General features: G+C 47.2%; 1 protein-coding gene and 2 long non-coding RNA genes across 4 annotated transcripts in view; all 3 read left to right on the forward strand.

Annotated features, from left to right (window-relative positions):
* Positions 1–3062: 3062 nt before the first annotated feature.
* LOC106816305 lies at positions 3063–7383 on the forward strand. The gene is made up of 3 exons (XR_001394871.1): positions 3063–3159; positions 5173–5300; positions 7275–7383. It is a non-coding gene; the product is annotated as an uncharacterized LOC106816305 (long non-coding RNA).
* A 5481-nt stretch (positions 7384–12864) lies between these two features.
* The window catches only part of LOC106816303 (serine/threonine-protein kinase LMTK1-like), a 12547-nt gene continuing 2570 nt past the window's right edge, over positions 12865–22841 (forward strand). The window contains exons 1-5 of the mRNA XM_014820885.1: positions 12865–12910; positions 12991–13019; positions 13818–13967; positions 14542–14835; positions 22353–22612. Of these exons, the coding sequence (XP_014676371.1) occupies positions 13846–13967; positions 14542–14835; positions 22353–22473 (537 nt within the window). The 5' untranslated portion in view covers positions 12865–12910; positions 12991–13019; positions 13818–13845 and the 3' untranslated portion in view covers positions 22474–22612. The remainder of the gene's footprint in view (positions 12911–12990; positions 13020–13817; positions 13968–14541; positions 14836–22352; positions 22613–22841) is intronic.
* LOC106816304 lies at positions 14850–18235 on the forward strand. 2 transcript variants are annotated; one of them, XR_001394869.1, is made up of 4 exons: positions 14850–14865; positions 15266–15393; positions 15653–15740; positions 18199–18235. It is a non-coding gene; the product is annotated as an uncharacterized LOC106816304 (long non-coding RNA). The 2 variants fall into 2 exon arrangements; XR_001394870.1 differs by lacking the exon at positions 18199–18235 and adding an exon at positions 17388–17399.

Consider the following 22841-nt stretch of genomic DNA (forward strand, 5'->3'; position numbering starts at 1 on the left):
ACTATATCATTATCATATATATATACTTGCTTGTACGCAGCGTGCTTGCGTGCATTGACCGCAAGCCTTGGAGAGAGATATGGTGACGCCTACATGTAGGTCAAGTATTGTACCAATATGCTACGCTATAGGGTGGAAAGTCTCACGCGGAACCATGCTATGTGTAACATCTCGCGTGCGATTTCACGTGCAATGCTTCGCAAATGCGATCTTGTAAAACAGCCTTCACCTTGCACAGATACACAGAATTTGTCTTCTTTTACTTTACAAATATCTACATAGGGTTTACTGACTACTACAGGATATCATCGATGCTAAGGCAAGTGAATGCATAAATGTTCATAAGTACATTGTTTACGCTGCATATTTAAATTCAATTTATTTCAGTTCAGATTTAAAATTTAAACCAGATCTGCAATCAAAAAGGGGCCGTCTCGTCTAAAAATCCTCAACTACAGATTAAAGTCAAAGCCGATTTAAAATTGAAATCGGGTAACCGTGTAAAAAAGGGATATATATATCCTTAATCCTTATCCATATCATAAATCCGATTTCTAAATAATATGACAGTAGTAATGCCAATGTATTGCTTGGAAGATGACGTCAGCCCAAACCGGAGATGTGTGCACACTGCACCATCATGTGAGGACTGAACTAAAGCTTCATTAATTAACAAGAACACCAATCATCTTCATTAAAAATTGTTCCTAATAGGTTTTTGGTACAGATTCTCAAAAAGTTCTGATCAAATGCCGTGTAAAGGGGGGGGGGGAGTGACTAACTTTCAACTCTGAATTAACAAAAATCTGACACAAATTCGTAGAGGACATATATGTGATCATCTTACTTGATTTAACAACTCTCCATGGAACTGAACTGTCACATGCTATCTAATTTGTAAATTAAAAGTTAGGGAGGGGATTTTTTCCGACATCTTTGTAAGAAATGATGCAAAACAGACTCTCACATTATTTTGTAGTCTGTGCCTTTGCTTTTCAATGTTTCTGAGTTTGACAGTTCAGACTAAGTTAGAATTGTGCAGTTGAATTGCATGTTTGCTACAAGGCATGGTGGACCACTCCCACCTTACAAGTTGCTCACAGAAGAGACATTTACATGTATCCAGAATATACGACCAAGGTTACTTTTAAAAAGCTAGACTAGTTCTGTGATATAGACTTGACTCCAAGTGCCAAAATCAACTCAAACATGCAAACAATTGCACATCATAAATGTCGTGATACTGCAAGGTTTTCAATTAAAAAAATCTGATTATGTTGGCTCACTGACCAACAAGAAAGCAGGATACACCCACTTCCAAAGCTAAGAAAATCTCTTCTATATATATTTCAAATACGATAATGACCCGTATAAATAACAGGAATACGCTGGATCGAGGTAAATATTGCTGAGATGGTAATGAGTTTTGCAGTGCCTTGTGTTGTCATCCAGTCAGTAATATAGGATAAGTCATGATTTCCAGATGCTCTAGGGCATCCTTAAAAAATTATATGTTTGCTGTCCTCCAACCGACCCACGAAAATAGCCGCGACCCAAACGTTTTTTTTGACATTTTGGGTTCCTTTTTTTTTACATTCCTCATAGTTAAGACTGAAACACAAAGCATGTGTGGCAAACATGAGGACAGACTTAAAATAACTATTATGCCTCACACACAAAAAAAGAAGACCTACCTACCTACCCACCAAAAAAATCATGGGTCGGGGGACAGCAAACATAGAACTTTTTAAGAATGGCCCTAGGTACATTTGACACTATATGGTCGCAAAATAACCAATTGATGTATACAATCCTATTGCGTGGAACTTACTTTAATCTGAACTTGAATCATTTATCTACGTGCATGCACGCTATAATGTCCTGGTAGCGGCCACAACATGAGAATATATCAAGTTGTTAACCTAATGGTAAATAAAAACATCCAAACAAAATGTTTTGTCTTCATTCACATTTGTCAACCAATGAAAATCACTTCTGGTTACTTCGGCTATTCCCGATGTTCAACAGAAAACATGGTAGGTAGTCCGCGCCATCTATTATTATTTCGAATTATTATTTCCAAGTGAATTTCATTGGTCGATCGAAAAATCGGTCCAGTATGGCCAAAAATATCGAAGTTACTCTTACTAGGATGAATTATTGCATGAAAACAAAGTTCTGAAACGGAGATAAAGTTTTCGGAAAGCGATATTGACAAACAGAAGGTCTGCACTTGATATTTTGGGTCGGATATACCCCCGTCACGCCCTCAGTGCTAATCGATTCACCTATCCAATGCCCACAACAAAAATTGCAACCATTTTTACAAGGGTGACTGCAGACGATAAACCCGCACCCTCAGATTAGCAAAGCGGAGTTATAACGTCTGCATTTGCGGACAACCCACGATCATGCCCTTGCATGAGGATGGGCTATTTTTACATAGACATACGGTGATAACTAGGTCATCATCATTGGGTGTTTTATTATTCTAGACGTTTCTATAACTATAAGACCCTTTTCGAGCATATACTTCTAATAAAGAGTGACGTAGTTAAACTCATAAGAATTTGAGTCAAGGAGCGGTACTAGAATTGAGAAAATATTAGCCTCAGGCAAATTTCAACTTAAATACCCAAGTAAACAATAGAAGTAATACTGATAATATAGGATTACCTGCGACGTTGAACGTATTCGGACAGTCGATCATAGTGTTCTGCTTCTTAACTTTACGATATTATAGCATTTAATTACTATTTCGGAGCTGCTAGCATCGAATTTATAAATATCTTGTCTTTTGTTCACAAACAGTAAAACTTTGCAGCCATTAGTGTTTTGCGTAGCGCAAGAACTGGATGGAAATTTTAAACATTAACAGCAGATAGTTAATTTAATTGAAATCTTTTAATAATCTTTAATAAGTATAAAATTATAATGGATAGTATTTTATTAAAACTGAAAAATATAAACGGTGAACAGTGATATATTTGTAAACTTTCATACACGGGTAGGGTATACACCTTTTACCATTATCCATGTAAACATGGAGGACGTGTGTTGGTTCGTAGTTGTGGGAACGCCTCTTACTATTTCATGTATTTAGCATTGATAATCGAGAGGTTCGCGCCTGCTAATACGTGCGTAACGTAAACTAAGAAGGTATACTAACTGTTTAAAATTTAATATTAATGATTATTTAGTTATCGCTTATTTTATGAACAGGTAATATAAATTTGATAGCGTTTCGTGAGTGATTGAGTAGGTACGGTAGTCGGTACTGTAACTCACATAACAAATAGAATGAATCAATAATTGGAATTGTGAGTGCTTCATCAGCCGCTGAGCGGTATTTATTTCATAGCTAATCCTCTAATCATAGATAATCATGACATTCGGTCATTATTAGTAATAATATTAGTAATTCCACTAATTAGGGTGACAGTGTTGACTGTTGATCACTAATTTCTAAAGTAATATTATGGCGCTTGGCTGAAATTGCCTGAACTGAAGGCTGAAGGTCGGCATATATAGAGCACCTGTGGCGTGTGGAAACTCTCACTCATATGATCTAGCTACATAGCATGCCAGTATTACTGATCCATTTGTGGTGGGATGTTACGTGGTCATGATGCATGGTCGCGTTACATTTTCTCACATGTTATTTACAATAACCTATACTTTTACTATTACTAGTAATACTGTGTATTACTGTACACGTCATGGTTCGTTGTTACAACAAAAACAAGAATTGACACATTCATACTTGCTGAGTAGGTACTATGATGCATAACCTCCAAACTTTCCTAAACACTCCAGGTGTTTAGATGCCGTAGTTGAAGTATGTCCAGTTCCTGGCTCATCTGTGTTCAAGACAGTCCAGAATCTCGAGTTAGGTTATACAGTTTCAGATTTCCTATTGTGAACAATCTTGTAAGCAAAGTTGAGACCTACATTACTGCGTCATGTGCTCCCTACAAGTTAGGCCATCCTTAAAAAATTCTATGTTTGCTGTCCCCCGACCCATGATTTTTTTAGTGGGTAGGTAGGTATGTATTTTTTTGTGAGGCATAATAGTTATTTTAAGTCTGTCTTCATGTTTGCCACACATGCTTTGCAGGGAAAAAAATAAAATTTATTTTTCGGGGGCTACTTTTCAGGCTCGCATGCATGAAAATAGCACTCTAAAATTTGGTTTGCATTGAACTCTATGCAAATTTCCGGGGGCTCTTTTTTTTTTAAATATGCAGGGTTCTCCCCAGGATGAAAAGTCAAACAGGGGGAGGAGCGGAGGGTAGGAGAGGGCGGAACTAGGGGGTCCGGGGGGCGTGTATTTTTACCGTTACGACTAATTAATGCGTAAAATCGCCACACCACACCATAGACGGTATTTGGGTTCTTGTATATATATAAATAGCCGAGTCGGTGTACGTTCATGACAGGTTAACTGTGCATTGTCAGGTTAACTTGTGTACTGTCTGCAGTGCATGCGTGGTACGGTAAATATACACGCGTCGGATGTCCTGGTCGAACGGCAATTCTTGACGGTCGATTCCCGCGCTGGCAAACTTTTATTGTGGTGGAATTTAAACGGGGCGGAGGTAATTTAAACGGGGCGCAACGATTCAAACAGGGGGGAGTTTTCCCGCCCCGTTTGCGCAACGTAGGGAGAACCCTGATATGGAACCCAAAATGTCAAAAAAAACTTTTGGGTTGCGGCTATTTTCGTGGGTCGCTCGGCGGACAGCAAACATATAATTTTTTAAGGATGGCCTTACATACTATGTCTACGTGTTTTCCCTCATCTGTCTAATATAAAGTGCGCCTTACTTACCCTCCTCAACACACATATCATCAAATCATGCACAAACCAACCATGTCGCCCCTCCTTCTATGCGCAGGGTGAAGACAAAACATTACATGACGATCATCTCTTGGAAAAGTTATTACCAATAATATTGAATATTCTAAAGGCTTACATTAATATAATTCTATCTCTGAGTTTGTTTCCTGATACGTTTATATGGTTTCCATAGCACATTGTAAAAACTGGAAATGTGGGAATCGTAAAAGTAGCATTTTTTTATCACATAGAATATATCTTTTCAGAAGAAGAACATTTCGTATATGTCAGTTTATTGCAGCGATGTGCGACTATTTTTTTCATTTTTGCAGGCACGATGTTAGAAGTTGTTACATCCAACCCAGTTTTGGCAGGCTGGGTCTTGGCCGTGATAGCATGTTTTGTGATCGTCCTCATGCTTACAACATGCATAAATTGCTTTGACAGAATAACCTTTAAGGTGAGAATTTGATATATCTAAATGTGTATTTGTGTGTGTGCGTGCGTGCGTGTCTGTTGGGTATATTTTGTCGTACATGTTAAGTTGTTAACGTTAGGTTTGATCGATTTCCACTGTTAACGTTTCATACAAGACTAAAAAATTTATAGGTCATAAATTATTAATCGATAAATTTCGAGCTTCATTTCAAGTGCGTTACGCGTTTCGCAAATAACATTTTGTTTGCTGTTTGTCTCAATCCGATAAAATTCGTAGTAACTTATAGACTGGATAGCAGCTAGATTTCTGCGACTTCAGGCAAAGCGTTAGGGACAGCGAGGCCCAGTCTATACCAGGCCATAATAAAAATATTGTTTGTTTGCCCTCACCCGACCGACCGACCAAAAAGGCCCGACTCAAAAAAAAAGATTGATCTTGACCATTCTTTTTTTTTTACAAATTGTATCACTGTACATTATATAAATCTGTAGGCAATACATTATATGTACCAAGCAAAACAAACATTCAACATAAAAGGTATCTCCACACAAGCACACCCCCAAGCATGTAGACATGCTGAATTTGTAAAAAGACCCCCCTCAAAAAAAGTCTACCTACCTACCCAAACTTTTCAGCCTGGGTCGGGTGAGGGCAAGCAAAGATTTTTTTAATTGTGGCCCCATTGCCCGAAACTGACGAGATGGATTGAAAAAGTTAATGGAAGATTCCATAGATTAAGCGCAACAGATCAGATGAGCCGGCAGCCGCACAGTTGTTTGAATAGTACAGCGAACCCTCATGTCATCACACCGTGCGTGATAAAATGCGAGTTTTTTGCACGTGTTTTTCAACAAAGATTACGTAAACAAACATGCGTTTTCATTGGATCGTTCCTCGGCCACTAATTTTTTTATGCGTGAGGTGCATGAAGATGAATCATACGTCATCAAATTATGCTCGTGGCTCGGAGGTAGCAGTGGCATATGCTCATCCGGGGTTAAGTAGATTCACAGGGATGTGGATCACGTATAGGATGTCAACACTCATCGGTTTGAGGAAGTACAGCCTTGCATTACAAGCATTGCATTCAAACGAGTGCAGAAACAAACCTCGGTATACACACGCATACGCTAACTAAACAACCATTTGTTAACTAAACGTCCATTGATTATAGCTGGGTTTACACTACCGACGTTGCGTTGACTAATTGGCGAGTTGGATCAATTTCGCAACTCACCAACTCCGAGTTGGCGAAAATAGAACATGTTCTAATCTCCCAACAAGTTGCTATCGATCGGTAGGTCGCGCAACTTTTGCGTTTACACTGCCGATTGTCAGTTGTATAGTTGGGAAATTGGTCTAATCTACCGGGCTTAATTAAACCCAGCTTAACTGAGCATCCCTACGTGTTGTCGCAAACGTTGATACGTTTCCGTTTATATTGTCACACGTTAGACAAACACACGTCAGTGAATGTTTGTGATGTTTTGTTTTGTTTTGTGATACATGTTGTTATGCCTGTTGACATACCATGTGATGCTGCCATTGGCCTTACCGTGAATGCATGCATATCTAATCTGAATGTAAGAGATAGCATCGTCGTGGTAGTGCCTCTAGTGTTCCACTGATTGGTCACGTCCGGAGTAAAATGTTTCTTCCGAATTATTGCAAATAAATAACATGATAACAGGAGTAAATAGACTATACACTATTATTATTCACTCCTGATGATAATATAGGACAATACCATACATGACAGAACAACACAATACAACACAACATGACAGAACAACACAATACAACACAATGCAACACAAAAATAACAACAAAATACAATAATACTAATTGACTGTACACTACAATACAATATAATGCAACACAAATACATTACATAACACTGCGATATAAACACAATATAATTGCCATACAATACAATGCAAGTAATGTGTGCGCTCATCCTCTCTGCTTCACTCTCTTCCCCGCGGCGGCGATCAGGAACTGGACGAGGTGTCGACGATGGTCAACGTGTCAATCGACGCGACAACGGCGGGGGCGCCACCGTCGCCGGACCCCGTCGATGCGTCGGACGTCGTCATGGAGGCGTTGCCGGACGCGGACGCGCTGATGCGAACGACGACGCTGTCGCCGCCGCTGCGGCCCCGCCCGGCCGCGTTCGCCGCCATGCTTGCCGCAGGAGGCGCACCGCCGCCCGTGCGCGACTGGTTCGAGCCGCCACGTCACAACTTCCCACGAGGACAGCTGCAGTACGTGCGAGACATCGGGGTGGGATGGTTCGGACAGGTGAGCGGAGAGGGAGGAGGGGAGGGGAGGAAGGAGAGGGGAGGAGGAGGGAGGGAGGAGCGAGGGACTGGTTCAAGCCCCCGCGTCACATACTTCCCACGAGGACAGTGCTGCAGTACGTGCGAGACATCGGGGTGGGATGGTCGACAGGTGAAGCGAGAGGGAGGAGGAGGGGAGGGGGAGGAGGGGAGGAGATAGGGGTGGGATGGAGGGATAAGGAGCTGAGGACAGCTTGCAGTCCGTGGCGAGACCATCGGGGTGGGATGGTTTGGACAGGTGAGCAAGAGGGGAGAGGGAAGTGGAGAGAGGAGAGGGTGGGTGGGAGGAGAGCGTGGAGGGCGTGGTTCGAGCCGCCACTCACAACTTGCCGCGAGGCCAGCTGCAGTACGTGCGAGACATCGGGGTGGGATGGTTCGGACAGGTGAGCGGGGAGGGGGAGGTAGGATGGAGGAGGAGAGGAGAGGGGAGGCAGGGGGGGGAGAGAAGTGTTCATCTAAGATTGATCGAGGGTTCCGCCGGTAACAACGGTTTTTGTTTACTGTTTGTGATTGTTGTTTACGTGCAAAACAACGCAATTTTAATTAATCGACTATAAAAGTTTAATTTATATCTTTAAATTTCTCGAAACAGCGCACGTCCGTTCGGGCAGGCTGATCGAGGTAACGTGCTTAGCCTCGGCAAATGGCGTATTTAATTTCTTCCTTTTTTTGCACTTATATTTATCTCTCGAAAATAAAAACAAATGTATAAAAAATTAATCAGAAAAAATAGTTTAAATCTTAATAAATTAATTTCTCGAATTGGCGCGTGTCCGTCGTGGCAGGCGATCGAGGGCCATGCGCAAAACATCCTCATCGGCGAAAGTCGCACCAAAGGTCGTTCGTCAAGGCGATGAAGGAGGACGTGACGACAATGAGCCAGCACTACTTCCCTCTGCGAGGCGAAGATGTACAGGTAGGGGCACCGCCTGTCCGCGTCGAGCGAATCCTGCCATTATTCACGCTGCCGATCGCGGTGATTAACGACGCATAAATTATTAACGACGTCGGATAATCAGCGCGGCGGTCTGCCGCGTCGCTGCAATGTAAGAGCGGGGGTAGAGGCGTTCACGGGCGTTCTTTTTTCCCGACGTTTTCGTGTGAAGCGATCTCATTCGAACTCGCTTCGACGGCGTGCGATTGTACTAACGACGTTGTCTTTCCGCCCTTGTCGTTTAGGGAGCTTGGACCACGAGAAATACGCTGAAGGTGCTCGCCAGTGCCGTCGACACAACTCCCTACCTACTCATAATGGAATTCGCGCGCATTTGTGAGTATGAGTTCATCGCGGAGGTTTATGTAAATCGAGGCGTTGTTACCGCTGCGTGGTTGAGTGCACGCTGCAGATGCCTGCGAACGCATGTGTGTTGTCTCTGCCGTATAATAATTGCTCGTTCACGCGTGAATTTGCATTTGTAGGCAAACGGGGTTGAATGTCCTGTTGTCTGTCAGATCTATCAATCTATTTTGCATTTCTGCCTCTCTCCATCCATCCGGACGTCCATCTTTCTATCCGTCTACTTATCTCGAAAATAGTTGATCGAAAACTTTCAATATATTCATAGATTTTTCAAGATTTTTATTTTATTTTATTTTTTCAACATTTTTTAGCTTATCTGACATAGTCAGATGCAGCTTGTAGAATCGCATGATCGTGCGTCCGTCGGCCGTCAACAGTTGGGCACAAATCTTAACCGCTCGACGTACGGTCACAATATTCGGACGTGGGGGGTAATCCGAAACGAGTTGGATGTTGAAGCGGGGGTCAAAGTCAAAGGTCAAGAGGTGTAAAAGAAGGGGGAACATTCCCTCCTTAACTTAAGGTATAGGGAGGAAATGCAGAATTGCGGCACAATCTAACGGCTCGCACTAGGCTTAATTGTGATAGTCGGTGTATAGCATCATGGTAGGAAAAGCCATCACTGTGCCAAAATTGGAGGTCACAGGTCAAAGGTCAATGGGGCACAGGGCAGATTTTAGACATTTTCTGAGGACATGGTCTGACGGAGCGGTTGAAAAACTTTTTTGTTTCAGCTGTGACCTAGCATTTTATATGGCTTTATTGAAAGGACCATGAAATGTACTTTCTGCTGACATGCGAAGAGTAAGTGTCGGATAACCATTTGACCTCAAGAAGAGGGTTAAACATGGATTTGTTTAATGTTAGAAAGAATTTGACGTGCTGGTTTGCTAGTAGAAATCTAACATGCCTGGATGTATATGAGGCTACAATGTCACAGTGAAATTTCAAAAGCTAAATTTTGGTTGAAGAAGGTTATGCTCCTTAAATCGTATAATTTCTATGGCATTCTGTACTGTCAGTGTGTTACATGTAACGTATGCCACCTGCCAGTGGTACTTGTAGTTTTGCCTGCCGTTTAATTAGTTACAGGTGGCAGCTCTCTCTTTTCAGCCTGTAGGCTTGCGTAGGTAAATGGATGTGTGCTTACCTATTCTATCTTGCAAATAGTTGTTGCTACTACGTACGGATGGAGCCTTCCATCTTTAATCTGAAGACACTTAAACGTACGCGCCATCTCGTGGCAACTTTCATAACGATCCTAACGAACTTTCTTTGAGAAGGTTCCTGAATACCAATCCCTGTACATTCCACTGTTTGGCTGTGTATGTGAACACATTTGGGACTACCAGGGTTTCTAGAATCCCACCACTCTACACAGCGACCGCAGTAGACGTTAGATGAGCGCTGTCGCTCCGCGCACTTGTTGTTTTATATTGAATTCTTTCAAATTGAAATAATAATTTTGTTTAATAATGTATTCTGTCAACGGTCTTGAGATAAGTCGGTTGGTTACTACCCCCGACATTACCCGACGACCATTTACCAAGGTTCGGACCTCGTTCCCCTGTGACCTCTATACGCAGGTTCTTGCCTCGTATCGCGGCAACCTCAATACACAGGTTCCGACGCCGTTCCCACTGCGACCTCTAATATAGCAGGCTCCGCCTCGTTTCAGGGCGACCTGAAGACGTACCTCCTACGTCAGCGCGACGTTGTCGCGGCGACCTCTATACGCAGGTTCCGGCTCGTTCCCAGCGACCTCTATATACACAGGTTCCGATCGTTCCCCTGCGACCTCTATACGCAGCTCCGCCTCGTTTACGGGCGACCTGAGAACGTACGCTCCTACGGCGCGCGACGCCGTCGCGGCGACGCTCTATACACAGCTTTCCAGCTCGTTCGCTGCGACCTCTATACGCCAGGCTCCGCCTCGTTCACGGCGACCTGAAGACGTACCTCCTACGTCAGCGCGACGTCGTCGCGGCGACCTCTATACACAGGTTCCGACTCGTTCCCCTGCGACCTCTATACGCAGGTTCCGCCTCGTTCCCCTGCGACCTCTATACGCAGGTTCCGCCTCGTTCAGGGCGACCTGAAGACGTACCTCCTACGTCAGCGCGACGCCGTCGCGGCGACCTCTATACGCAGGTCCGCTTCGTTCCCCTGCGACCTCTATACGCCAGGTTCGCCTCGTTTCAGGGCGACCTGAAGACGTACCTGCCTACGTCCAGCGCGACGGCCGCGCGGCGACCTCTACTACCACAGGTTCGAGACTCGTTCCCTGCGACCTCTATACGCAGGTTCCGCCTCGTTTCAGGGCGACTGAAGACGTACCTCCTACGTCAGTGGACGTCGTCGCGGCGACCTCTATACGCAGGTTCCGGTCGTTCCCCAGCGACCTCTATATATCAGGTTCCACGCTCGTTCCTCTGCGACCTCTATACGCAGGTTCGCGACTCGTTTCAGGGCGACCTGAAGACATACCTCCTACGTCAGCGCGACGTCGTCGCGGCGCCCTCTATACGCGGGGTCCGGCTGTTCCCCAGCGACCTCTATATATGCAGGTTCCAGCTCGTTCCCCTGCACCTCTATACGCAAGTTCCAGCTCGTTCCCGTGCGACCTCTTATACGCAGGTTCCGCCTCGTTTCAGGGCGACCTGAAGACGTACTCCTACGTCAGCGCGGACGTCGTTGCGGCGACCTCTATACACAGGTTCCGACTCGTCCTCCTGCCGACCTCTATACGCAGGTTCGCGCTCGTTTCAGGCGACCTGAAGACGTACCTCGTACGTCAGCGCGACGTTCGTCGCGGCGACCTCTATACGCAGGTTCCGGCTCGTTTCGGGCGACCTGAAGACGTACCTCCTACGTCAGCGCGACGTCGTCCGCGGCGACCTCTATACGCAGGGTCCGGCTTGTTCCCCAGGGACCTCTAATATATATGCAGGTTCCCAGCTCGTTCCCCTGCGACCTCTTATACGCAGGTTCTGACTGTTTCAGGGCGACCTGAAGACATACCTACTACGTCATAGCGACGCCCGGGCCGACGATCCGGTCCTGCGACGCGGCCTGCTGCTCAAGATGGCGTGCGACGTCTTCCGCGGCGGATGCAGCAGTGCACGAGCGAGGCTTCGCTCCCGGCCCCCCCCGCCGCCCCCGCCGGCGCTCCCACCTGCTCGTCGGCCCGGCCGCCTCCAGGCAACCGTCACGCGCTGACGGCTACCGGCATCTCCGCAGCCGACAAGTACAAGGTGAGGGGGCCGGCGCTGCTCCCGCCGCGGACAGGAGGGAAGGTTCTCCCGGCGGTGGGCGCGGGGGTTGCCGCGGCGACCGGGGTAATGAAGGAGGCGGGGTCGGCCCTCGGAGAGATGTGGGAAGACGCCTCAAGATCGAATTTCGATAATCCCGAGATCCGCGACGCTTTGGTGTGACACCCCGGCCCCGCGGGTCCGCAGCTCAAGTGGGGGTTCGGGGCGCCAACTGTGACGGGGAGGGGGGGGGAGGGAGAGCGTTTCTCGGGGGCCGGCATGACGAACTGCCGCCTCGAAACACAGTCTGCGGTTTTCGCGTCGGGCCGAAGCGTTATTTTGCGAAACGGGAATTACGATTTCGATGAAAAATTACGCGCATGTTCGCCTGTTTCCTCCTCGCTCGCACAGGCGACCCAAACACGCGCTCATTGTTCGCCCGACGTTGCCGGCCGGCGCACGTGGGAGCGCGCTTGTTTTCCTCACTCGCTGAGCATCGCGAACGCGCACTTGCTTTCCTCGCTCACTGGCGTCGCGATGCGCGTTTGCTTTTTCCTCGGCGTTTCCCGCCGGGCGGACGTGAATGCACGCTTGTTTTTCCTCGCTCGCCTGAGCGTAGCGAACGCGCCGCTTGTTTTTTCTCGCTCGCGAGGCGACTACTACAACGTCGGGGACTTTGCCGTGCCGATCCGCTGTGTGCGCCGGAAACTCTCAGGCTGCTCCGAGTATATCGTGGAGGCGGGGAGGTGACGAAGGAAGCCAACGGTGTGTGGGTATACCTCCACCTCCTCCTCTTCCTCCTCATTACACATGCGGGGAGCGGGGAGGTGACGAAGGAAGCCAATGTGTGGTGGGTATTACCTCCTTCTCCTCCTCCTCCTCCTCCTCTTCCTCCTCTTCCTCCTCCTCCTCCTCTTCCTCCTCCCTCATTACACACGCGGGGAGCGGGGGCCAGGGTCACGAAGGAAGCCAACGTGTCTGGTGGGTTACCTCCTCCTCCTCCTCCTCCTCCTCCTCCTCCTTCTCCTCCTCCTCCTCCCTCCTCTTCCTCTCTTCCTCCTCGCTCCTCCTCTCTCCTCCTCCTCATTACACACACGGGGGAGCGGGGAGGTCACGAAGGAAAGCCAAACGGTGGGTGGGTATACCTCTTCTCCTCCTCCTCCTCCTCCTCTTCCTCCTCTTCCTCCTCCTCCTCCTCTTCCTCCTCCTCATTACACACGCGGGGGAGCGGGGGAGGTCACGAAGGAAGCCAACGTGTGGTGGGTATACCTCCTCCTCCTCCTCCTCCTCCTCCTCCTCTTCTCCTCCTCCTCCTCCTCGTTACACACGCGGCTGGGGAAGGGGGAGGCGCGAGCCAGAGAGAAAGTTAATGTTAAGAATAACCTTAATTCGTGATTTTGTTTCTGACTGATATATGTGTGTATGTAATACTATGTATGTATTTGTATATATATATATATATATATATATATACATACATACAATACATACATACATACATACACATATATATAATATATATATATTTTTTTTTTTTTATATAATAATATATAGAATTATATATATTATATAACTATTAATTATTATCATATATACATATATATGATGTATACATATTACACAATACATAATATATAATGTATTGCAGGTCGTTTGGCGTGCTGCTATGGGAGCTGATGGAGTTTGTGAGCCAGCCTTACTCCCTCCTCTCCAACTCAGAGGTCATCCAGAAAGTCATCGTAGAGAAGTCCTACAAGCTGCCCATCCTACAGAGACAGAGCACGCACAGCAACAAAGTGTGAGTGTAGCACTGATATACATATATCAATATACATCATATGTATATATATACCTAGGTCCTACAGAGACAGGGTACCCACAGCAACAAAGTGTGAGTGTATCACTGTAATATACATATCAAGAGTACATAATAGGAGATGTACTCTCCTATTATCTACTCTTGATATATATATACAGTAGAAGTCCAAAAATCCTGGCTCAAGGATTGGGTCGGTCCGGATTTTCGGATTTTCTGGATTCTCAGGCAGTACTTTTAAAATTCGAATTTATGGCAGAATGAAAAAGAGATGAACAGGTAAATTTTGATTATTCATTAGTTATTATAGTTATACAGTTTATTATTATTATATTTATAGTATTATTATTCATTTGCATATACAGCATTACAGCATGCTTTATTTATCAAAACAAGCAGTTTTAAAGTAAAATAAAGTCAACACTTGAGAAAATTGTAAACAACAATTTTTCACTACAAAAAATGTTTAAAGATAAATATTATAATTTTGTAAAAGAGTTAACCGCGTTTCGCACGCCACGCGCCGCAGCCGTTCACTTGTCATCTCGTCTCGCAGGTACGAGGTCATGCAGCGGTGCTGCCGCCGCCCCGACCGGCGGCCATCGATGAAGCAGGTGCACGACGCCCTCCATTTCCTGCACACGCACCGCGACATGATCGACAACAGCAGCAGCGGTGGCGGCGACTTTGACTCCAGGTGGCGCCGGCTGCTAGCGCACATCGCGGCCGACGCAGGCTCGCCGTTCGAGGACGAGCGCCGGCCCGCGAAGCCGCCGAGGTCAAATGTCAACAAGGCGGACATGCGATTCGAGTCGAACTTTGTGCCTCCGGCGGACGAGCAGAACAATCGGTGAGGCGGCAATAGGGGTGGTTCGGACAGGTGAGCAGGGGGAGGGGGAGGTAGGATGGAGGAGGAGAGGAGAGGGGAGGCAGGGGGGGGAGAGAAGGTGTTCATCTAAGATTGATCGAGGGTTCTGCCTAACAACGTGTTTTTGTTTACTGTTGTGATTTTGTTTACGTGCAAAACAACGCAATTTTTAATTAATCGACTATAAAAGTTAATTTAATATCTTTAAATTTCTCGAAACAGCGCACGTCCGTTCCGGGCAGGCTGATCGAGGTAACGTGTTAGCCTCCGCAAATGGCGTATTTAATTTCTTCCTTTTGCACTTTTATTTATCTCTCGAAAAATAAAAACAAATGTATAAAAAATTAATCAGAAAAATAGTTCAAATCTTAATAAATTAATTTCTCGAATTGGCGCGTGTCCGTCGCGGTAGGCGATCGAGGGCCATGCGCAAAACATCCTCATCGGCGAAAGTCGCACCAAGGTCGTCGTCAAGGCGATGAAGGAGGACGTTACGACAATAGAGCAGCACTACTTCCTCTGCGAGGCGAAGATGTACAGGTAGGGGGCACCGCCGTCCGCGTCCGAGCGATCCTGCATTATTCACGCTGCCGATCGCGGTGATAACGACGCATGAATTATTAACGACGTCGGATAATCAGCGGGCGGTCTGTCTGTCGGCTGCAATGTAAGAGCGGGGGTAGAGGCGTTCACGGTGTTCTTTTTTCTGCGCGTTTTCGCGTGAGGATCTCATTCGAACTCGCTTCGACGCGCTGCGATTGTACTAACGACGTTGTCTTTCCCGCCCCTTGTCGTTTAGGGACTTGGACCACGAGAATACGCTGAAGGTGCTCGGCCAGTGCCTCGACACAACTCCCTACCTGCTCATAATGGAATTCGCCGCATTTGTGAGTATGAGTTCATCGCGGAGGTTTATGTAATCGAGGCGTTGTTACCGCTGCGTGTTGAGTGCACGCTGCAGATGCTGCGAACGCATGTGTGTTGTCTCTGCCGTATAATTAATTGCTCGTTCACCGATGAATTTGCATTTGTGAGCAAACGGGGTTGATGTCTGTTGTCTGTCAGATCTATCAATCTATTTTGCATCTCTGCCTCTCTCCATCCATCCAGACGTTCATCTCTCTATCCGTCTACTTATCTCGAAATAGTTGATCGAAAACTTTCAATATATTCTGACATAGTCAGATGCAGCTTGTAGAATCGCATGATCGTGCGTCGTCGGCCGTCAACAGTTGGGCACAAATCTTAACCGCTCGACGTACGGTCACAATATTCGGACGTGGGGGGTAATCCGAAAACGAGTTGGATGTTGAAGCTGGGGGTCAAAGGTCAAAGGTCAAGAGTGTAAAAGAAGGGGGAACATTCCCTCCTTAACTTAAGGTATAGGGAGGAAATGCAGAATTGCGGCACAAATCTAAACGGCTCGACCTAGGCTTAATGTGTATAGTGCCGTGTATGCATCATGGTAGGAAAAGCCATCACTGTGCCAAAATTGGAGGTCACAGGTCAACAGGTCAATGGGGCACAGGGCAGATTTTAGACATTTTCTGAGGACATGGGTCTGACGGAGCGGTTGAAAACTTTTTTGTTTCAGCTGTGACCTAGCATTTTTATGGCTTTATTGAAAGGACCATGAAATGTACTTTCTGCTGACATGCGAAGAGTAAGTGTCGGATAACCATTTGACCTCAAGAAGAGGGTTAAACATGGATTGTTTAATGTTAGAAAGAATTTGACTGCTGGTTTGCTAGCTAGAATCTATACATGCCTGGATGTTTGAGGCTACAATGTCACAGTGAAATTCAAAGCTAAATTTGGTTGAAGAAGGTTTATGCTCCTTAAATCGTATAATTTCTATGGCATTCTGTACTGTCAGTGTGTTACATGTAACGGTATGCCACTGCCAGTGGTTACTGTGTAGTTTTTGCCTTGCGTATAATTAGTTACAGGTGGCAGCTCTCTATTTCACCTGTAGGCTTGCGTAGTAAATGGATGTGTGCTTACCTATTCTATCTTGCAAATAGTTGTTGCTACTACGTACGATGGGAGCTTCCATCTTTAATCTGAAGACACTTAACGTACGCGCCATCTCGTGGCAACTTTCATAACGATCCTAACGAACATTTCTTGAGAAGGTTTCCTGATACCATCCCTGTAACCTCCACTGTTTTCGGCTGTGTATGTGAAACACATTTGGGACTAACAGGGTTTACTAGAATCCACCACTCTACCACAGAGGCACCGCAGTAGACGTTAGATGAGCGCTGTCGCTCCGCGGCACTTGTTGTTTATATTGAATTCTTTCAAATTGAAATAAAATTTTTTTAATTAATTGTATATTCTGTCGACGGTCTTAGATAAGTCGGTGTGTTACTACCCCGACATTACCGACGGACCATTATACCAGGTTCCGACTCGCTTCCCCTGCGACGCTCTATATGCAGGTTCCGCCTCGTATCGCGGCAACCTCAATACCACAGGTTCCGACTCGTTCCCACTGCCGACCTCTATACGCAGGCTCCGCCTTCGTTCAGGGCGACCTGAAGACGTACCTCCATACGTCAGCGCGACGTTGTGCGGCGACTCTCTATACGCAGGTTCCGGCTCGTTCCCCAGCGACCTCTATATACACAGGTTCCGACTCGTTCCCTGGCGACCTCTATACGCAGCTTCCGCCTCGTTTCAGGGCGACCTGAAGACGTACCTCCTACGAGCAGCGCGACGCCGTCGCGGCGACCTCTATACACAGGTTTCCAGCTCGTTCCCTGCGACTCTATACGCAGGCTCCGCACTCGTTTCAGGGCGACCTGAAGACGTACCTCCTACGTCAGCGCGACGTCGTCGCGGCGACCTCTATACACAGGTTCTGGCTCGTTCCCCTGCGACCTCTATACAGCAGGTTCCGACTCGTTTCCTGCGCGACCTCTATACGCAGGTTCCGCCTCGTTTCAGCGGCGACCTGAAGACGTACCTCCTACGTCAGCGCGACGCCGTCGCGGCGACCTCTATACGCAGTTTCCGCGTCTCGTTCCCCTGCGACCTCTATACGCAGGTTCCGCCTCGTTTCAGGGCGACCTTGAAGACGTACCTCCTACGTCAGCGCGACGCGCTCGCGGCCGACCTCTATACACAGGTTCCGACTCGTTCCCTGCGACCTCTTATACGCAGGTTCCGCCTCGTTTCAGGGCGACTGAAGAGGTTACCTCCTAACGTTCAGTGCCGACGTCGTCGCGGCGACCTCTATACGCAGGTTCCGGCTCGTTCCCCGCGAGACCTCTATATATGCAGGTTCCAGCTCGTTCCCCTGCGGACCATCTATACGCATGGTTCCGATCTCTGTTCCAGGGCGACCTGAAGACATACCTCCTACGTCAGCGCGACGTCGTCGCGGCGACCTCTATACGCAGGGTCCGGCTCGTTCCCCAGCGACCTCTATATATGCAGGTTCCAGCTCGTCCCCTGCGACCTCTATACGCAGGTTCCAGCTCGTTCCCCTGCGACCTCTATTACGCAGGTTCCGCCTCGTTTCAGGCGACGACCTGAAGACGTACCTCGCTACGTCAGCGCGACGTCGTCGCGGCGCACCTCTATACACAGGTTCCGACTCGTTCCTCCTGCGACCTCTATACGCAGGTTTCCGCTCGTTTCAGGCGCACCTGAAGAACGTACCTCCTACAGTCAGCGCGACGCTTCGTCGCGGCGACCTCTATACGCAGGTTCCGGGCTCGTTTCAGGGCGACCTGAAGACGTACCTCCTACGTCAGCGCGACGTCGTCGCGGCCGACCTCTATACGCAGGGGTCCGGCTTGTTCCCAGGGACCTCTATATATATGCAGTTCCAGCTCGTTCCCCTGCGCGACCTCTATACGCAGAGTTCTGACTCGTTTCAGGGCGACCTGAAGACATCTACTACTACGTCATAGCGACGCCGCGGCCGACGACTCGCGGTCCCTGCGACGCGCTGCTGCTGCTCAAGATGGCGTGCGACGTCTTCGCCGGGATGGCAGCACGTCGCACGAGCGAGGCTTCGCTCACCCGACCTCGCGCGCGGCTCCTGCCTCGTCGCCGGCGACCTCACGGTCAAGGTCGGCGACTACGGGCATCTCGCAGGACAAGTACAAGGTGAGGGGGCGGGGCTGAGTCGCCGCGGCGGACAGGAGGGGAAGGTTCTTACGGCGGTGGGGCGGGGAGGTTTGCCGCGGCGACGGGTAATGAAGGGAGGCGGGGTCTGGCCCTCGGAGAGATGTTTGGAAGACGCCTCAAGATCGGTATTTCGATAATCACGAAGAATGCGCGACGCTTTGGTGTTTTGAACAGCCCACGCCGGGTCGCGAGTCAAATGAGCTGGTGGGTTCCCGCGGGGGCGGCAACTGTGACGGGAGGGGGAGGGGGAGGATGAGCGTTTTCGGGGGCAGCGGCATGTACGAACTGCCGCCTGCGAAACACACGTCTGCGCGTTTTTTGCGTCGAGCGAAGCGTTATTTTGCGAAACGGGAATTACGATTTTTCCGATGAAAAAATTACGAGCGATGTTCGCCTGTTTCCATCGCTCGCCAGGCGACCCAAACACCGCTCATTGTTCGCACCGACGTTGGCCCCCGGGCGCATCACGTGGTGCGCGCCTGTTTTCCTCACTCGCTGAAGGCATGACGCGACACGCGCGCACTTTGCTTTCGCTCGCTCACTATGGCTCGCGATGCCGCGTTTGCTTTTTCCTCGGACAGTTTCCCCGGGCGGACGTGCAATGCAGCGCCGGCGTTGTTTTTCCTCGCTCCGCTGAGCGTAGCGAAACGCGCGCTGTTTTCTTGCTCGCTCGCAGCGGCCGACACTACAACGTCGGGCGACTTTGCCGTGCCAGATTCGCTGTCCTTGTGTGCGCCGCGGAAACTCTCAGCTGCTCCGAGTATATCGTGGAAGGCGGGGAGGTGACGTAAGGAGCCACAAAGTTGTGGTGGGTATACCTGCCACCTCCTCCATCTTCCTCCTCATTACACGTCATGCGGGGGACTGCGGGGAGAGGTGACCGAAAGAAGCAATGTGTGGTGTGGTATATACCTCCTTCTCCTTCCTCCTCCTCCCCTCTTCCTCCTTCTCCTCCTCCCTCCTCCTTTCCTCCTCCTCATTACACACGGACGGCCTGCGGGGAGCGAACGCGGGCCGGACGCGTCCACGAAGGAAGCCAACTGGTCTGTGGTGCGGCCGTATACCTCCTCCTCCTCCGTCCTCCTCCTCCTCCTCTTCTCCTCCATTCCTCCTCCTCCTCTCCTCCTCTTCCTCCTCGCTCCTCCTCTTCCTCCATCCTCATTAACACACACGGGGGAAGCGGGGAGTCGCACGAAGAGAAGCCAAACGTGGGTGGGTTTATACGCTCCTTCTCTCCTCCTCCTCCTCCTCTTCCTCCTCTTCCTCCTCCATCCTCCTCTTCCTGCGCTCCTTCATTACACACGGCGCGTGGCGAGCGGGGCAGGTCACGAGGAAGCCAACGTGTGGTGGGTATGAAAAACTCCTTCCTCCTCTTCGCTCCTCTCTCCCTCCTCTTCTCCTCCATCCTCCTCCTCGTTACACACGCGGCTGGGAAGTGCGGAGGCGCGAGCCAGAGAGAAAGTTAAGTTAAGAATAACCTTAATTCGTGATTTTGTTCTGACTGATGATATAGTGTGTAATGTAATTACTATGTATTGTATTTGTATATATATTATATAATTAATATATATATATACATACTACAATACATTACAATACATACATACACAATATATATAATATATACTATATTTTTTTTGTTTTTTATATAATAATAATATAGAATTATATATAGTTATATAACTATTAATTATTATATATATACATATATATGGATGTAACATATTACACGAATAGCATAATATATAATGTATTGCAGGTCGATTTTGGCGTGCTGCCTAATGGAGCTGATGAGTTTGTGAAGCCAGCCTTACTCCACTCCTCCTCCAACTCAGAGGTCATCAGCAAGGTTCATGCGTAGCAGAAGTCCTACAAGCTGCCCATCCTACAGAAGAGCAGAGCCTACGCACACAGCACAAGTAGTGTTGAGGTGTAGCACTGATATACATCATATCAATAATACATCATATGTAATATATATACTAGGGTTCCTACAGAGACAGGGTACCCCACAGCAACAAAGTGTGAATTATCACACTGCTAATATACATATCAGAGTACATAATAGGAGATGTACTCCTTCTATTATCTACTCTTGATATATATATACAGTTAGAAGTCCAAAAATCCTGGCTCAAGGATCTGCCGTCGGTCCGGATTTTTCGATTTTCTGCGCATTCTCAGGCAGTACTTTTAAAATCTCGAATTTATGGCTAGAATTTGAAAAAGACTATGAACAGGTAAATATTTGATTATTCATTTAGTTATTTGTTATTACAGTTTTATTCATTATTATATTTATAGTATTATTATTCATTTGCATATACAGCATTACAGCATGTTTATTATAAAACAAGCAGTTTTTAAAGTAAAATAAAGTCTAACACTTGAGAAATCTGTACAACAACAATTATTTCACTTACAAAAAATAGTTATAAAGCATAAATATTATAATTTTTGTAAAAGCAGTAACGCGCGTTTCGGGCACGCCACGCCGCCGCAGCCGTTCACTTGTCATCTCGTCTCGCAGGTACGATGTCATGCAGCGGTGCTGGCCGCCGCCGCGACCGGCTGGCCATCGATGTATGAAGCAGGTGTGCACGACGCCCTCCATTTCCTGACACATGCGTCAACCGCGACATGCATCGACAAAGCAGCAGCAGCGGTCGGCGGCGCGACTTAGGACTCCAGGTGGCGCGCTGGTGCTAGCGCACATCGCGGCCGACGCAGGTCGCCGTTCGAGGACGAGCGCGCGGCCCGCGAAGCCCGCCTGGGTCAAATGTCATACAAGGCGCGACATTGCGATATCGAGTCGAAACTTTGTGGCCTGCGGCAGGCGGACCGAGCGAGAACAATCGGTGAGGCGGCAATCAAATTTAATTTAATTAAAATTTTTTTTTTTAATAAAACACATTTTATTATATTTATTATTATAGATGTTACTATATTACATTATATATATTATATTTAATTTTTTATTATTTATTTCACTTTACTTTTATGCTATATCATGTATGTTATTTTAATTTGATTTTTGAATTTAATCCTTGTTTTTGTGACTTGCCCCAGATACCTTCATTATTTTATGCGCTCCGGTTGCGTTACAGCAACTCGTTTTTGAAGGAACCGTTTTGAAATAACAATAAGAGGAATCGTGTAGAATAAATCTGGAAAGCAGACATACTAAACTACTATACAATGGTATTTTAGGCATGTACCATTTAAAAAGTCGTAGCGTGATCTACGCCACTATTGCAAGCACAATCTAAAACAAAAAGTAAAACATTCGCAAGCCATTCACGCAAAAATTTCCCATCGCAAAAAATAAGCGTCTGCTCCTCCCCTCCTCCTCGCAGCTTCGAGGATAACTTCGTCGTCACGGCGACGAGGCGAAACCAGCCAGCAGCAAAGCAGCTGGCACTGAGCAGGCCTGATGTAGATCGTTCATCGACCAAGAGGGCAGCACTTACAGCGTAGAGTCGGCACGCAGCGGCGGCGGCGGCGGTAGCGAGGTCAACATGGTGCTAGAGATATCCACTCAGCAGCGCAGGCAGCAGCAGCTAGCAAGCAGACGGCCGACACAGACGCCACGATCGTCCGACTCCTCCGTGCTGAGGTACGTGTGGGTATCACGTGTGAATAATCTCGAATGAAATCTTTTTGAGATTATTTATTTGTGATATATATAATATATATATATATTCAATGCATATATATATATATATATAGATATGCATGGTGGGTGTGTGTGTGTTAATACTATATATATAAAGGTTGTGCAGTCTTGTAGTGTACTACTATAACTAGAGAACTACGCAGCCCCTAGGAGGAAAACTGAAGATATA

The sequence above is a fragment of the Priapulus caudatus genome, unplaced genomic scaffold (genome assembly GCF_000485595.1).
Source record: "Priapulus caudatus unplaced genomic scaffold, Priapulus_caudatus-5.0.1 Scaffold1342, whole genome shotgun sequence".
Lineage (NCBI taxonomy): Eukaryota > Metazoa > Priapulida > Priapulimorpha > Priapulimorphida > Priapulidae > Priapulus > Priapulus caudatus.